A 17,404-nucleotide genomic window follows, 5' to 3' on the forward strand; every position below is an offset into this window, starting at 1 on the left:
CAATGAGATTAGAATCTGGCCCACTGTATTCAGCCAAGAATTGAAGTCCCAAGTATTTAGATCTTTTTTTTTTTTCTTTCCTGTAATTCATTGTAGCTTAACAGATAAGAAATTGTCAATTAAGTCTACGTCAGCAACAGTCGCCACAATCAGATAAACTGGGTGTGATTGTATCAGTCAAGCCAAATTTCTGAAAAGCGCCTGTGAACCGAACCCACCGAGCACCATGTTTTCCTCTTCAACGCAGCCAGGACAGTCTTTGCAACATCTGAACATGAGATCAGAATGTGTCTTGCCAGAAGGCTTCATCAGCCGGATAATTTGTGATGTGGTTTGTTTTATTTCTCTCTCTCTCTGTGTTTTCAAAGTGAAGGTTTAAGATTTAAAAAGTTCCTTAGCTGTGTTTGAATCACAGTTCAAGTGCAGTAGCTGCCCATTTCCAGTTTCAGACCATGTTGATCGGCCTCCTCTTAATAATCAAGCTCAGAGCTTCAACTAAAAACTGCCCGGCCAGTCACAGAGCCTTCAGAGAATTATTTTCCTTTTGTTAGTTTTTGCAGCAGAAGAGCTGTCAGCTCACATTTGCAAATGCTGTGGTTTTTCTATTACTTGTTACTCTTCCTGTGAGATTACTGTAGCAAGCCCAGCATTAACTGTGATCACTGAACCTAGACTTTTTGAAAACTTTTCTTTTTACTTTTTATATAAATGAGAAAAATTATAAACAAGAATTAATCCGACCTCCTGCCAGGGAAAAGGGCTGCACCGTCTGCTGCAAAATCCCCACGCTCAGTGAAGGGAACATGCCCTGGACTTGCAGAGTATTCTGGCTTTTGGAGCCCGTTATAGAGGGTATGTTTTGACTTTAAAACCAGCTTTGTTCTCATCCCCAGGGTAGGCCTCAAAGCTTGAAAAATATTCTATGCACCCAGCATTCAGGCCTGACTGAACTCATCATCCAGAAACAATGAGAGATAAGGCGCAGGGGCAATATCCTGGTGAAAAGCCCAGCAATTTTAGCTTCTGAGATAGTGAAATTCCTACCAGGGTTCTGCTGAAGAACACTTATATTTTGTATCAGCCTCTGGGGTGTAGGGTTCTGGGGCTACTGAAAAGGAGAAGAGGCTTCCTGTCGGTTGTCTCCATCCTGTTCTGGAGCATGGAGGGTGTGGAGTGGTCTGTGCTAGTCAGCCCTTCCCCCAGAAGCCTGTCTGATGTAAGCTGTGTTGGTGCGTGCTTGTCTGGCGATGGAAACTATGCTACTGTGTCCCCCCTTCACCATCTGGTTTTGGGTCCCCCGCCCCCATGTTTCAAGAAGTGACAGATTGGAAGTATCCTGATTCTGGTTAGTTTCACAACCACCGCAAGGTCCACAAGATTTTGAAGAGCAGGAAGGCACTGTGCTGTTGGTTTACATTCAGTAGATTTTCCTCACAGCCACCATGCGTCTTAGACACTTTCCTTTGAAGTGAAAGCTTACGTTTGGCAGAAAGGGACGGCTCAGCCCTGCTTTCTCTTGACAGAGAAAGTTCTTCCAGTGGCTCGCATATTCCTGTGTAGGGATACCGCGTTGTTCAGGGATGTGGAACACCAGCGCCGTCTCCAGGCAGTGTTCCATAGAATGCCTGTGCGTCCCTTTCTATGCCGCGATCTTGCGCCAGAGATATGCAAATGAGGCTAAGCGTGGAATATCTCCGAGCCTCATTTGCGTATCTAAAGAGCTGTCATTTTGCGGAAGAGGCTCTCACACCAGAAGGAGCTGTCTACACTGGCCCCTTCTTGCGCAAGAAAAACCCTCTTGTGCAATGCCGCTACGCTGATTATTTTCAGGAATAACGGCATTGTGCAAGAGGGTTTTTCTTGCGCAAGAAGGGGCAGTGTAGACAGCTCCTTCTCGTGCAAGAGCCTCTTCTGCTAAAATGGCGGCTCATTAGATATGCAAACGAGGCTCAGCGATATTCCACACTTAGCCTCATTTGCATATCTCTGGCGCAAGATCGCGCCAGTGTAGACATAGCCTTAGTGTTTCTGAGTGTTCTGTGGAAGTGGCCGTGCCAGGATGTTACAATGCCTTTTGCCACCTCTACCAGCTGCTGTGCCAGATGGCAGTGAACCACTGTGGTCAGCTTGGCACTGGGATTTCTCCATTCCGGGGGCTTGTCTGCACACGTGTGTGCGTGTGAATGGGAAGCTTGTGGCGCCACGCCTGGTGAAGTGCTCTAGGTGTACTGCACCAGTCGCATGCTGTAACAGGGAAGGTTAAAAGGCTTGGTAGAAATGGAGAGAGGCAGCTCTTACAAGAGCAGCAGCAACTGCCCTGGCTAATTAGGAGCAGCTGAGACAGGGTGGCTTCAAATTAATTAAGGGCCAGGTGAGCTGAATCAGGCTGCCATTGGGCCTCTTTAAAAGCCTTCCCTAGGGAGGTAGGAGGGGGAGAGAGTTGAGAAGGAGTTGGAGTGGAGGTGGAGAAAGACAAACAACTGATAAGGAGACCAGAAGAGCCAAGCAGAACAGTGTCAGCCTTGCTAAAGGCTGCAGGGGGCAGTGAGGGACGTGGGCAGGCCGTGTCTGAAGACTCCATTACTCTGTTGTTTTGTTGTGGGACAGAAGGCCAAAGCAAGGCGGAAAAAACCAACAAATGGTCTGGTGGCACTTTATAGGCTAACAGGCGAGTGAGTCGTGTACTGCGGCCCCTAAACTGTGGGATAGTGGCCTGAACAGGGGTCGGGCCCAGGAGTGGGACTGACCCTGTCACAACGCGCATAGAACTTCTGCTCCGTTTCTCAATTTGAATCCTGTATCTGCGCAGCGGTGGCTTGCTGTGAACCGAGGGTGTTGCATTCTTAGAAGGTGTGGTGCTTCGCACAGCAGTGGACAGCCCGGGATTGCTTTTGCTGTGAATTGTGGGAAACCAGGCTGCTTCAAATTTTTGAGAACTCTCATGTCCCTGCGCCCTCCCCCACCCACACTAGCTAGCACTATTTTTGAAATGTGGTCTGCCAGCGTGGACTCAGAAAAGCTCTGCTCTGCTATAATCACAAATAGTCTGCTGGGGGGTGTATTTCAGCACTCAAAGCTGGATGAATTTGGCTTTCAGAGACCGCCTGTTGCATTGCCAAACAATTAATGTGGCAGCGGAGGCAGCAACCCCTCTAGCAGCTGGAGGAGATTCAACAGTGGGGGCAGCAGGATGGGAGTGAGGAGGAAGAGGACACCAAGCAGTAGGCACTAAAAGTTTGGTTTCTGGATCAGCTACACCCTATGCAGCACCATTTCTGGACTCCGGAGCCCAGCTTGGATAGGTGGGAAAGGCTTTTTCTGTAGGCCTGGGGTGACCATCAGTAGCGAGAGAATTTCAAGATGGATTTTTTTTTTTAAAGATATGGGCTCAATTGACGGCAGAGTAGCCTACCAATATGCTCTCCCCCATACCTTACCATTGTCATCTGGGAAATAGCCATGTGGTCAACCAGTTTGGTGTGGGAAGATTGACTGGTGGGGCTGCTGTCATACCGGCGTTTCATGTCTTGGAAAAGATACTGTTGCACCAGATTACAAAGCTCAGTGGTGCTCAGATAATAGATTTTGCACAACGGGGGTTTCCCAAACTATATTAGGTTCTACCAATTCCCCCCTGTACCAGGGCACAGAAAGGGGCATTTTCCTAGTGGCCGAAGGGCTGCTGACGGCCATGACAAGTTTACAAACATAAATGCAGGGTGGCCAGGAAGGGCGTGTGATGACAGGATCTTCCAGCGCTCAGCTGTATTTGCATTAATGGAGAGAGAACTTTTACCTCCCAGGAACATTATGGGTATTAATGGTGGTTTCTCCGATGTTTATCGTGTTCCTCTGGTTAACAAAGCTATTCAGAGGCCTTTTGGACAGATGCCGAATGGAAGTGGAGAGCACATTTAGCCAGCGGGAAAGGTGGAATAGGTTAAAAAAAACAGCTGGGGGGAAAAAAAAAGTGCCTTCCATTTATAGCAGCATGTTGCATTCTGCACAGAATTTGTGAGATTAAGGGAGAGACCCTGCTTGATGAGTGGGAGGCCACGGTGCAGACGCTTGCGCAACAGTTCGAGCAGCCACCGAGGCTTCCCACGGAAAATGGAAACACCCAGGGGATGTTGTTAGGGATGCCTGTCATTCTTGAGTCTCATGCCTGAAAATGTGCAGCTTTGCATCCAGCTGTTAGCATGTGGAGCGAGGTGCTTGTGTTGACGCTGCACTCCATCCACTACTTATGGTGGTAGCAGTAGGAACCTGCCTGTGATTTCCCCCTCACCCCCACACCCTCCTTTATGTGAAGGCTTCAGTGCAGTGTTGAGTTACAATGGATGGAATTTAAACTGGTTTCATTATGAGCCAACCAACAGTCAAGTAAAAAAATCACAAAGTTTTTTTTTTTTTAATTGAACCAATATTACAACTACTGTTTCTTGAAAATATATTTAACAATCAATGGTACCAGCCCCCAACTGTGGAAAAACATTAAAAATAGTGCTGGCAAAACTGAAAGTGCAGGGCATGGGAGAACAGCTAAGGGAGTTAGTCAGAGGTGGGTATATACCTTCGCTTTTCCTCTTGTTGCCCACGGGGTTTCTGGGGTGGCGAGTTACCTGCCAGTTAGCGGAGTGAGGGATCACGCCACAGTCAGAGCCAGGAATTGAAATGATGGGTCAAAGCTAAGGTTAGATGCCAAAGGCTAGAGCCAAGGGCCAAGCCAGAGTCAGGATCATAAGCCGGACGCTGGGGTCAAAGCCAGGAGAGGCCACTAAAGGTTGGAGGGAAGGTGGAAGGGCTGGAGGGAATGGCCAAGAACCAGCATGGAACCAGGAGCATGGAGGGAAGAGGAGCAGAATTAGGGGCAAGTAGCAGAAAGAGAATCAGGAACAGGGATGGGTGCAGGAGGCAGGCACAAGCAGGATCTAGTGCCGCCATAACGGGACTACCTTGTTGTTCAAACAAACTCCCTGTGTCTTCTCCTGGCTTAAATAGTATGATTGGACCGATTGGTGGAGCTGGGTCATCCTCCAATCAGAGCTCCCATGGGTGGTGCCTTGTCTTGGGCTATAATCCTAGTAGCTTCTGAGCCCACCAAATTGCAGTAGGCTTTGGGTGGTGCAGCAGCTGTATTGGGACTCCCAGGTCTGGGTTCAAGACCTGGGGTATCACATCATGGGCCTTTGCCTTGCAATGTCTACAAAGCGGTTTTTATGCTGGTGGCTGGCCAAAAGAGCTTCCTACGCCAAGCACTTCTTCCCAGATGGTGATGAGCCTCCAGGATATTTGCACAGCTGCTTGAGGCATGAGGTGGGGTAGAATTATTGTAGTATCAGAAGGAAGCTGATATACTTGAATCCAGGAGCAAATGGGCAAAATCTGGCGGTGCACCAGCTTTTAAAGGGGGGAGGTTTTGTCACTTGACACCAGAGCAGGGGAGGGCCCCGGAGGTAAACAGGTTGACCACAAAGCAGGGTGGGATTGCCATCAGAGGCATGCTGCAGTGATGCCGGCGGTTGATTACACATGAGCAACTGTGCAGACTAATTCGGTTCTCAGCAAGCGAAGTTCACTCTACAAGAGGACGTGAGGTTTCGTTTTAAGTCCAGAGTTAATGTGCTGTGTTGCATTGCATCATGGGTAGGGCTCACATTTTAGAAGTGGATTAACTGTTATTTGTATCATTCAAAACCCCCATGTAGACAAGCCCTTAATGCAGGACTACTCAACACGCGGCCCGCAGCCTGTTGGTGCACTTTGGGTTTACATGGGGCTCAACATATGGCCCGCGAGTGGGATCCTTTGGACATGGCCTCCATTGGGAACATGCTCTACAACAACAAGGCGTCTCCCAGGCAGGGTGCACATTGAAAGATGCAAGCAGATGGGCTGGCTGGAACAGGAGGGTACAGGATGTCGGCATTTCTAGCCCCCAGGGAGGAGGTGCCGGGGCATTGTGTGAAAGAAGCTATCTGCATGTACATGCAACCACACTTAAGCTGTGGCCCTCGGCACGTGCTGTGAGTGTCATTGTGGCCCCCGGGGCTTCCAAAGTTGAGTGGCCCTGCCTTAATGTCTTGATAATTGTCTGGTGACGTTTATCGTTCAGTGATCGGCACAGATAGGGAGTAAGCTTGGTTCCACGTTATGATGGAGCTGAAGAAAAAAGACGCTGGGAATGATGAGATGTGCGAGTATTGGACGACCATGTGGCCGTAGGCGTGGGAAGTGCTCGGGCGGGCCACTCTTTTTCCGGATGTTCCATCTGCTGGACTGCTCTGCCAAGGAGGAGCGGAATGTAGGGGCGGCAGCTATAAGAGGTGGAGGATGGCAATGCCTTCCCACACCACCAGGTATGGCCCCACCCATGCTCCGCCCCCGGCTTCAGCATGGCTCCCAGGCTTCAGCCATGCTGGGGCTGGGGAGGCTGGAATCAGTGAGCCCTCCCTGTGGGGGGCTGGGGAGGGTGTCTATGGCAGAACAGATTGCGGGTGCTTCTCTTTAAGGAGGCCCTGGGCCAGTGGTCACCAACCAGTTGATCGGGATCTACCGGTAGATCTTGGAGCCTCCGACAGGTGATCCTGGACTGGTTTGGCCAAGAGGCTAGCAAATGCCAGCACTTCAGCTGCCCTTCCCCCTACTGCTGTGCATCTCCTGCCCTTTGCCTTGGAGCTGGCTCTCCCACCCCCGGTAGCCCTGCTTGCTTGGCAGGGCAAGGCAGGGCAGGGGGGGTGCTGATGTCAAGGTGCCCCCCCCCCCCATATCCTATTGCCACAGAGCAGGGCGGGTGGCACAGCAGGACTTGGGAGGGAGTTTGCTGGCTGCTTTTGAGAGGGCAGGTCCAAGGCAAGGGTGAGCCTGCCTTAGCCCCACTGCACCACCACCCAGGAGCCACCTAAGGTAAGTTGGGGCCAACTGGAGCCCACATCCTGAAACCCTACCCTAGTCATGAACCCCCTCCTGCACTGCGAGCTCCTGCCCTAGTTCTGAGGACTCCTGCATCCAAACACCCTTCCAGAGCCTATACTCGGGATCCCCAACTGCCTGCCCCAAGCTCAGCTCAGAGCCCCTCTCGCACTCCAAATCCCTTAATCCAAGAGCATAACCTGCACCCCAACCCTCTGCCCCTGCCTGGTGAAAGTGAGGAAGGAGCAGGGAGGGAGGGAGGATGGGGTGAGCAGGGGCGGGGCCTCAGAAGAGGCACAAAGGAGGCAGGGCAAAGGTATTTGGGTTTGAGGTAGAACTTAGATTGCACTTAAATTCAAAAAGTGATCTCGTGCTTAAAAAGGTTGGAGACCGCTGCCCTGAAGGGTAAATCCGCTCAGTTCCAGGCACAGGCTGAATCTTGACCCAGGCTGAGTGGATTTTCCAACCGCCATTCTCAAATACTGCTAAAAATAAGGACAGACTGTTTCTACTTGCTGGAAGAAAAACAATGGGTTTCCCTTTAAATGAAAGTGGGAAGTGGCTATCTAAGCCACTGAAGAAGAGACACAATAGAATATGAACATTTTTTTTTTTTTTTGGCAAGGAGGAAGGATATTCTCATTGCCAGTATACAAACAGCTTGTTCCTGTTTTGATTTCTCTTTTTATCCATGTTTTAAGGTACTGTCTCCAAGTTTATATCAGTCTTACAATAACAATTGCTCTAATGAGGTTTCTGAGTTTCTTGGAGTGACTTTTTGCACTGTATTGAGTTAATCAACTTTAAGTACTTTCTGAGCTGTGCCCTTTTAATGTATCAGGAAACTCCTACACTCTTTCTGCTGACAAAAAGCTTTGCTTTATTAGTATTGTTAAAGGCACATTGAACTTTTTGTTGTTGTTGCTTTGAGAACAAAGAGCAAGATTTTCAGACGTTTATCAGTCCAAGTAATTGACCCATGCCAATTTATACCTGTTAAAGAGCTGGTCCAAAAGTGTTTTGTGATTGTGCTGTATTCATCTGACCTGCCAGATATATGGATTTTAAAAAAGAAAGATTTGTAGCCAGCCACTTTGCATTAGAAGAAGCATCACTGTTGCAAGAGGCATCATTTCTGAGTTTTATTTTAAGCAGGTTTTAAACAGAAAGGTCTCCGAAGTCCACAATGGTCTTAGAAAGTATCAGAGGGGTAGCTGTGTTACTCTGAATCTGCATAAACAATGGATGTGGGTCTTTGCCCACAAAAGCTTATGCTTCAATAAATCTGTTAGTTTACTCATAGACTCATAGACTTTAAGGTCAGAAGGGACCATTATGATCATCTAGTCTGACCCCCTGCACAGTGCAGGCCGCAGAATCTCACCCACCCCTCCTAGAATAATCTTCTCACCTATGTCTCAGATATTGAAGCCTTCAATAGTTTAGAAGGCGCCATAGGACTTCTCATTGTTAATGGTCTTGGAAGTTACTGACAATGATAAAACCCCTTCCCGCTTTCATCTGGCAGCATGGGTTGGATGGCACAGGTTCTTTGCTGGGGGAGGGGGGGGATGATGTGTGAGTTGCTTGGGTGTCATTCAGGACTGCCGAGGAGAGAAATGTTAAGGTGTCATCCAGCGTCTGTTGGAAATGGATGGTAAGATTTTTGTCCATTTTAAGTGGTGCTGGAGCTGGCCCATTGCTAATTCTGTCAATGTGTGAGTGAGAGCATGATCCATCTCCCTCTCCCCCCTGCAGTAATGGTTCACAAAGCCTGATAGGCAAAAGTGAAAATAAGCTGGCATGCCCAAGAGACTGGCCGGCTGGGGGTGGGGCTCTGGACACTGCTGGCATGCTGGGCGGTGTGGCCACAGCGCACCTAGGCTCCAGCCCTGGTGCTCAGGTGTCCGGGCAGCGAGGTGGCTACACTGCCAGCTCTGAGCTTCTTCCCCCAGCCCTGAGACTCTCTTCCACCTCACAACCTTCTGCCCTGTCTCCTGCATCCTCCCACATCCCCAACCCTGTCTTGTGCCCCTGCCTTGAACTCCTTGCACTCTATCTTACACTTACATTTCTTACAGGTACCGTCCTATCGCACTCCCAGCTCCTCCCAACCCTTGCCCCCCTCCCAGGGGGTTACATTAGGGCAGTACCTGTAAGAAATATAAGTTACTTTCACCTGCTGATAGGAATGACATGTAAAATCATACTTTTTTTTTTTTAATGAAGTTGGGAGATCTGACTCTGACTACACACTGGGGGGCAAAGGGGAAGAACTGCTGAGTAACAAGGTCCAAGAATGCGCTTGAAAGAGAATCCTCTGAACTGTCATTCATGCCTAAATTCGACACTTTACACCTGAGTTTGAATAAAGAATCTAATTACCTTACCCATTACAAAGATAGCTTCCCCAATTATCACCTCTAATATCATTAGCTCACAGACATTTACCTTCCCCCCCATCCTCCTTCTGTTCTGAAATTTGATTTGTCCTTTTCATATGTGTTCATTTTTTTAAAATTGTATCCTTTGGTATATATGGCTGTGACAGTTTTCTTCCACTATTTGATCTGAGGAAGTGGGTCTGGCCCACGAAAGCTCATCACCTAATAAACCATCTTGTTAGTCTTTAAAGTGCTACACAGTCCTGTTTTTTGATTCAGCTACACCAGACGAACACGGCTACATTTCTATCATTGTCATGTAGTCACTTTTAAAGATTAGAACCATGTTACAGCTGGTGCTTAGGACCTACTGCTTGGGGGTAGATTTTATTCCCTGAGTTGCAGTCAAGATCATTTTGATCGTAGCTGATTTTGATGGGCTGGGGATTTTTGACCAGTAATGTGGATGATCACGTTGTTTGTGGTGCTATGAAATTACAAGGGGAAAAAAATTTCAGAGCTGTGGCTTACACGCTGCCCAATGTATTTTTTTGTGTTGTGATTTTTATCGCCAGAAAGTAAGAAGTCTATAAACTGTTGCGTCTTGGTAAATGCGAAGTTATCATGAAAATGTAGGAAGAAGGCCCTTTTCCTTTCCATCTATAAATGTACTGTGGGTTTGTTGAGTGTCCAACAGCAGCCTGGTGATAATGTTAGAAAAGTAACATGATGCAAAACATGTTCACCTTTTGATTATGCAGCATTAACAACACAATTTTTATTGCCAGTCATGTTTGGTGCTTTTTCTCAGTTACTGGAATCAAGAGACTACATGTGACTCTCAGATCTCATTTTTAAATTCAACCTTCTTAGATACAGAGATAGTTAAATAATATAAAGCAAATGCAGGCTAAGGCTTAGTAATCAGAAGGCAAATGGAAAGAACCCCTAAAATATATTTTGTAAAAACAAACAAACAAAAAGTCTTGATTTGTACCTTAGGGTTTTGTGGATGTCTGCAAAAGGTCATATTGATTTATCTTAAAGACAAGATGAGAACAAGCCATCATGTCTAGAACTGGACTGAGGTCAGATTTCAAACTTTCTCAGTGTTTGTGGTAGTTTTATATTTCTGTTTCCAGTTAATTTTTTTACAGCCATGAGTCCTGGCTTTCAGTGTTCTGTACTGTTATATAGCTCTAATTTACCCCTAAATGTCTAATAAGAGCTCATGAGCTTTCGTGGGTACAACCCACCTCTTCAGATGAATGGAGTATTAAAAGTCCAGTTCTAAAATAAATAAGGGGATGGGGGAAGCAAGGAGGGGAAATAGTGAATTAGAGTGTTCATGTTACACGAAGCTGATAGAGAAGGTGAACATTGTTCTTAAGTACCCATTGTTTGTTTGGTTAGGATGTGGAAGGTAGTGTGCTAGCCAGGTAATTTCTTTATTCTTACCTTTGTGATGGATCCCAAACTTGTACATGAAGTTAAGTTTCAATGCTTCCCGGTGTATTTGGCTTGTGGAATTGGCCTGAGACAACACAGTGACTTGGAGATCCATTAATGAGTGCTCAGGCAGGTTAAAGTGTTCTCCAAGTTTCTGTGTGTTGCCTTTTCAGATACCTGATTTGTGTCCATTAATTCTTTTCCGTAGAGACTGTCCAGTTGGGCCAATATACATGGCAGTGGGGCATTGTTGGCATTTGATGGCATAGACCACATTAGTGGACGTGCATTTAAATGAACCTCTGATGTTCTGCCCAACTACCTCCACGAATATGATTCAGTTCTGTGGAGATCTCGAGGTCTACTTTCGCCACCTCCACCTAAAGGAATATTTCCAATACACCAATGTACAACACACTGATCGTGCAGCTCCCCCTGCCAATCCCACAACAGGAAGGCTTCTATGTGGACCTCACTAACAGTCGTAACGAGAGTCTTGACTTCTATATTGATTGCTTCCACAAACGTGCATGGGCTGACATTGTCAGCAAACAACAACATATAACACATAACCTCAGTCATGCAGAACACAGTGCTATACACAGCCTCAAAAACAATTCTAATGTTATAATCAGAGACTGACAAAGGGGGTGTGGCAGTCATCATGAGCAGAACAGATTATGAACAGGAGGTGACCAGACAGCTCACCAATACCAGATTCTATAAGCTTCTCTCCTCTGATTCCACTGACTAAAGAATACCAAAAAAAACCTCAAACAAAAACTAAATCACCTGCTAATGAAGCTCCCTAATACTGCTCAGGACCAAATTTACACAAATACCCCCCCATCCCTGACCAGGAGCTTTATATCTGTTTCCCAAGATACACAAATCTGGAAATCACGGACAACCCATCATCTCAAGCATTGGCACACTTACAACAGGATTATCTGGCTATATTGACTCTCTCCTCAGACCCTTTGTTGCCAGCATACCTAGCTATCTTCAAGACACCACTGACTTCCTGAGGAAACAACAGAACATCAGTAATCTTCCTGAAAACACCATGCTGGCCACCATGGACTAAGAAGCTCTTTACACCAACATTCCACATGAAGATGGATTACAGGCTATCTATCAGGACCACCATCCCTGATGACACCACTGTACACTTGGTTACAGAACTCCGCAGTTTTGTCCTCACTCACAAGTACTTCCGATTCGGAGACAATTTGTATCTTCAAGTCAGCAGCACAGCCATGACCCCCTGCATGGCCCCACAATATGCCAACATCTTTATGGCTGACCTTCAACAACGTTTCCTCAGCTCTCACCCTTCAGCACCCTTACTCTGTGCGATACATTGATGACTTCTTCATCATATGGACCTAGGGGAAAGAAACTCCTGAGAATTGCACAGGGATTTCAACAACTTCCACCCCACCATCAACCTCAGCCCAGATCAGTCCACATGAGAGATCCACTTCCTTGACACTACAGTACAATTACATGACGGACACATTTCCACCACCTTATACTGGATACCTACAGACCGCTACACTTACCTTCATGCCTCTAGTTTCCATCATTGAGAAATGTATCTATCTACTGTTTATAGCCAAGCCCTAAGGGTGTGTCTAGACTACATGGCTCCGTTGACAGAGCCATGTAAAATAGTTTACCCGACATAGTCAATGAAGTGGAGATTTAAATAATCCCCGCTTCATTAAAATAAAAATGGCCGCCGCGCTGTGCTGACAATCAGCTGATCCGGCACAGCGCGGCAGTCTAGACACGGATCGGTCGACAAGGGAAGCCTTTGTCGACCGTTCCCTTATACCTCGTGAAACAAGTTTTACAGGAGTGGTCGACAAAGGCTTCCCCATGTAGTCTAGACACACCCTAAGATACAACCAGATGAGAAACAAACACCTACAGAATCTATATAGTTATGGAGCATTCTTAAAACTGAAATACCCACCCAGAGAAGTGAAAAAACAGAACCAGACGAGTACCCAGACATGAACTACTTCAAGACAGGCCAAGAAGAGAAAACAACAGAATTCTACTTGTCATCACCTACAGTCCACAGCTTAAACCCCTCCAATGTGTTATCAATCTACAACCTATCCTGGAAAATGACCCCTCACTCTTACAGGCCTTAGGGGGGGAAAGGCCAATCCTCGCCTACAGACAACCTCCTAACTGCAAACAAATTTTTTCCAGTGACCACGCAGCACACCTCCATCATAATCATCCAGGAACCCACCCTTGCAATCAGCCCCAGTGCCAACTTTGTTCATGGTTCTACACAAACGATTTCATCACTGGACCAACCACATCAAAGGCTCATTTAACTGCACATCCACTAATGTGGTTTATGCCATGAAATGCCAGCAGTGCCCCTCTGTCGTGTATATTGGCAAATCTGGACAGTCTCTGCGGGAAAGAATTAATGGACACAAATCAGATATCCGAAAAGGCAACACACAGAAATCTGTTGGAGAACACTTTCATCTGCCCGGGCACTCATTAATGGATCTCCAAGTCACTGTGTTGTCTCAGGCCAATTCCACAAGCCAAATACACAGGGAAACATTGGAACTTAACTTAATGTACAAGTTTGGGACCCATCAGAAAGGTAGGGTTGCCAGGTGTCTGGTATTTTCGCCTCCTGTCTGGTTTAAAAAAAAAAAAAATTCAGGAAAATACTGGACACCTAAAATGTCCGGTATTTTCTGAATTTTTTCCCCCCTGGCCAGAAGGTGAAAATACCGGACACCTGACAACCCTACGATACACTCGACAACTGGGCCTAGCCCCCAGCCTTCCCCCGCCCGGGCTCCTGACACCCCCTCAACCCTCCCGCCCCCGGACACTTGACAACTGGGCCCAGCCCCCGGCCTTCCCCTGCCCGGGCTCCTGACACCCCCTCAGTCCTCCCGCCCCCGGACACTCGACAACTGGGCCCAGCCCCCAGCCTTCCCCAGCCCGAGCTCCTGACACCCCCTCAGCCCTCCCGCCCCCGGACACCTTGCTTACCTGGTTCTGCAGGGAAGCTGCATTCTGGCTTGATCAAGAAAACAAAATGGCCACCAGCAAAAAGCCTAAAGACCAAGGGGAAGCAATGCCTTCCCTGGGTCTTAGTGCTCAACCATTCCCCTATTCCTATCCCTATTCTGACTCTGCACGCGCTCTGAAAGGGGTTGTGCTGTTTTAATGCTGTTTGTTTGTTTATTTATTTATTTTGCTTTGGTCCCCCCCCCCCCCCCCTTTTTTCCCCACTCAACAGAATTTTTTCCCCTGTTTTTTTTTTTGGGGGTGGGGAGAAGGGAGAAGGGGTTGGTATTTTTGGTTAAACCATCTGGCAACTCTTTATTCATACCTACACAAAGGTATGAATAAAGACATTACCTGGCTAGTACACTACCTTCCACATCCTAATGACTTACCCAAACAATGGGTACTTAAGAACAATTTTCACCTTCTCTGTCAGCTTCCCATAACAGGAATGCTCGAATTCACTATTCTCCCCCCCCCCTTCCCTCTGCCCCCCCCCCCCCAGTCCCTATTTATTTTGGAACTAGACTTTTAATACTCCATTAATCTGAAGAGTAGCTGCTAGACTGTTCATTGTTTGTTTTTCCAGTTATAGACTAACTTGGCTACCCCCTGATGCTTATAAGAGCCCAGTAAGCAATGGAAGTGCTGGTAATGCTGTCAGACAACATTGACCTCCCATGGCTTGGCAAATTCTCTGGTTTGGCGCTGGTCAGCTTCCGAGGGTTCTGGACTAAAGCGGTTCAATCTGTGTTACCTTTGGAGCAACCCATAGAAGAAAGCAAGTTATATTAGTATACACCTGGGCAAAGGATAAAGAGGACACAGATCCAGATACATAAACATGCCTGAAATCACTCAAGTTACGTTCTCTTCAAGAACTACAACTTGCATCAGCTGCAGCTAGAACACAGGATAAGCTTCTGCCCTGGTTGCAGACTTTGGCCCATGCTACTCCACAAACAGAGCTCGGCTCAGCTTCCTCTGTCTACTAGGTCATGTACACTGCAGCTAGCTTGCTTTTCAGTCTGCTGTTAATATGTTGATTCTGTAGCACTAACTCTTCAATTTCTACTTTTTATCATTTATTCGCACTGAGCTTGCAACTAAAAAAACCCACTTAGGAGTTGAGGGTCTGTTCACACCTACAGTGAAATATTTCCTGTCTCAAAACAACTGCTAACTTATTTTTTCTTTGTTAAAAAAACCCAAACACACCAACAACACTTGCACCTGACAATTTTTCCTTTCTTTTTCCTAGGACTATTCGTTACCTTATACGCCACAGACCAACAAGTGCAAAGATGAACACTCGGAATACTTTGATGAAAACGTAAATAAGTGTTGCAGCAAGTGCCGTCCAGGTAACGAATTTAGGTTGTTTATTATGACCATTCCTTGTAAGGCGAAATTCACCTGTTTTCTGGATAAATGTGATATGCCTGTATCATTGAGACAGACCGAGGATCTGTTGATTTTTATTGCTTTAATATACTTGCAGCCCTAAGACGTTGCGTGAGTGATACTGGGAATGAGAGAGAAATTTACCACAGGGCATGTAGTTAATCACCTGAGTTAGTTTGTTATAAAGCTGGACAGAGTTTGCCAAAAGGTTCACCTAACTTGCTGAACATTTGGATGAGGCTGGGCCCTGAGTATTATCTGGCATGGTTTGGCTCCTAGCTAGCTGCAGCTTAGCAGCTTTGGCTGTTTCATCGTGAGGTTTGGGGTGTGTTGGGAATTTGCGAGGATCTTAAAAGTGAACAGAAGCAGCTTCACCTGCCAGTTTTCTGTGCATAATCTTTTTATTAAAATATTTGCAAAAATGTATTTTTATTCAAGGAATATGACGTATAGAATGAATTAAGCCACCAAAACCAAATCCTTGCCCCAATTTAACATTATTAGCCAATATCAGCCCAAACCCAGTAATTGCAAATATCCCTTTAATATACTATACTAAAGTATACTATTAATCACTTTAGTATTTACACAGCATGATTAGCTACAGTCTATCTCTGGGCAGATTCGGTTATTTTCTAGTTATTCATTATGGAGTTAGTTGCCTTTTCCCTATGAAGCACTGACCGCTTTCAAAGACAGAATTCTAGAGTACATGGCATTTCCTATTGTAGGTGTTCCCGCCAAGACTTTTTCCACTCAGCCTGTCCAGAATACCTCGTCCAGTTCTGTGAGAATACTTCATCCAGTTCTCTACTCAGCTCAGTTCTGGATTTTTTATCTTATTTATTGTGCCTGGATGTTTTAAGTACCTGCAGACATGGAGCCCCTGAGCTCCCAGTGGCTGCTGTTCACCATTTCAGGTCAACGGGAGGGGCGGGAAGTTGACGTCCGCTGGCCCATACTGCTTCTTGCAGCTCCCATTGGCTTGGAATAGTGACCAGCAGCCAATGGGAGCTGAGAGACTCTGTGTCTGCAGACAATCCAGGTAAAGAAAACATCCCGACGTGTCAGCGGCTTACACTGATGAGTGGGGACCAGAAGTTTGCAAACTGCTGATATAGAGTTGGCTTATGAATGGGTCATTGAGATTTTTACAATTCTTTTTTTTTAACTTGGAATGGGGGTGGAATTGGCTTATGAACAAAGAGGCTTATGATTGAATATATATAGTTCATTGCATTTGTTATACAATATGCATTTTTTGATTGGCTTTTGTCTGTCCATGGGTTTTTCACTGGAACCTTATCTTTACTTCCCAGGTTTATTTTGTCCACAGTCCCTAGTTAGCATCAGGGTAGTGTTGCTTTTCTTATCTAGCTCAGACAGTCTGACTCCAGCATACTGTTTTCCATGTCCCTAATTACAACTTCACCTTCTTTTCACCTTCCCAGTTATGCCCGCTAAGAAATGAAGCATGTTACTTATGACAAACCAGGCCTACCCGTGTTCCAATGCAGGCCAGCCAATAGGCTGGAGCAAAGAGGGCAGTTGCCTTGGGGCCCAGAGATTCTAAAGCAGTGTTTCTCAAACTTTTTTTATATAATTTTTTTTTAAAACCTACAGTTTTCAGACACACAATTTTTTTTTCTACTATTGCAACACATTTGTTTAAACAACTTAATTGTAGCTGGGTGGGCGATGAAATTTTTGGGTGTAAAAAGTACAAAAAACAATAAAGTGCTGTAAAACTTAAGACAAAAATTCAGTTTTCTTCAAATTTCAGATGTGCTGATGTACACCTCCCCTCCCCAAATTTCTCTCGAGTATCCCTAAGGCTACTCGTGCCACTGGTTGAGAAACGTTCTAAAGGATCCGGGGCTGCTGGCCACCACAACTGTGGCAGTGCCTGGAGCCCTGGGCCCCTTAAAATCACCACTGGAGCACTGTGTAGCACATTCTGGGCAGCTCTAAGGGCTGGGGGGCGGGCAGTGTGGCGCGCTCCAGGCAGCACTGAGGGCTGGTGGGGGGGGGGCAGTACACTCCCAGTGGCACTGTGGGCTGTCTGCTCCGGCACTCTCCCACTTTGCCAGGGACCCAGCGCGGCTGTTGTCTCCCTTGCTCCAATGACTTCTTAATAGTAACATCTTGTTGGTAAGCAGTTACTGAGCAAAGAAAGCGTTTGTTTGTTTTTGTTT

The 17,404-nt window shown here is 46.5% G+C and overlaps 1 protein-coding gene across 1 annotated transcript in view; it reads left to right on the top strand.

Moving 5' to 3' along the window:
- The window catches only part of TNFRSF1B (TNF receptor superfamily member 1B), a 48,615-nt gene that overhangs the window by 11,613 nt on the left and 19,598 nt on the right, over positions 1-17,404 (top strand). Inside the window, exon 2 of the mRNA XM_075906777.1 lies at positions 15,067-15,169. Coding sequence (XP_075762892.1) covers positions 15,067-15,169 — 103 coding nt within the window. The remainder of the gene's footprint in view (positions 1-15,066; positions 15,170-17,404) is intronic.

Source organism: Pelodiscus sinensis, chromosome 23 (genome assembly GCF_049634645.1).
Source record: "Pelodiscus sinensis isolate JC-2024 chromosome 23, ASM4963464v1, whole genome shotgun sequence".
In the NCBI taxonomy this organism is placed as follows: Eukaryota; Metazoa; Chordata; order Testudines; family Trionychidae; genus Pelodiscus; species Pelodiscus sinensis.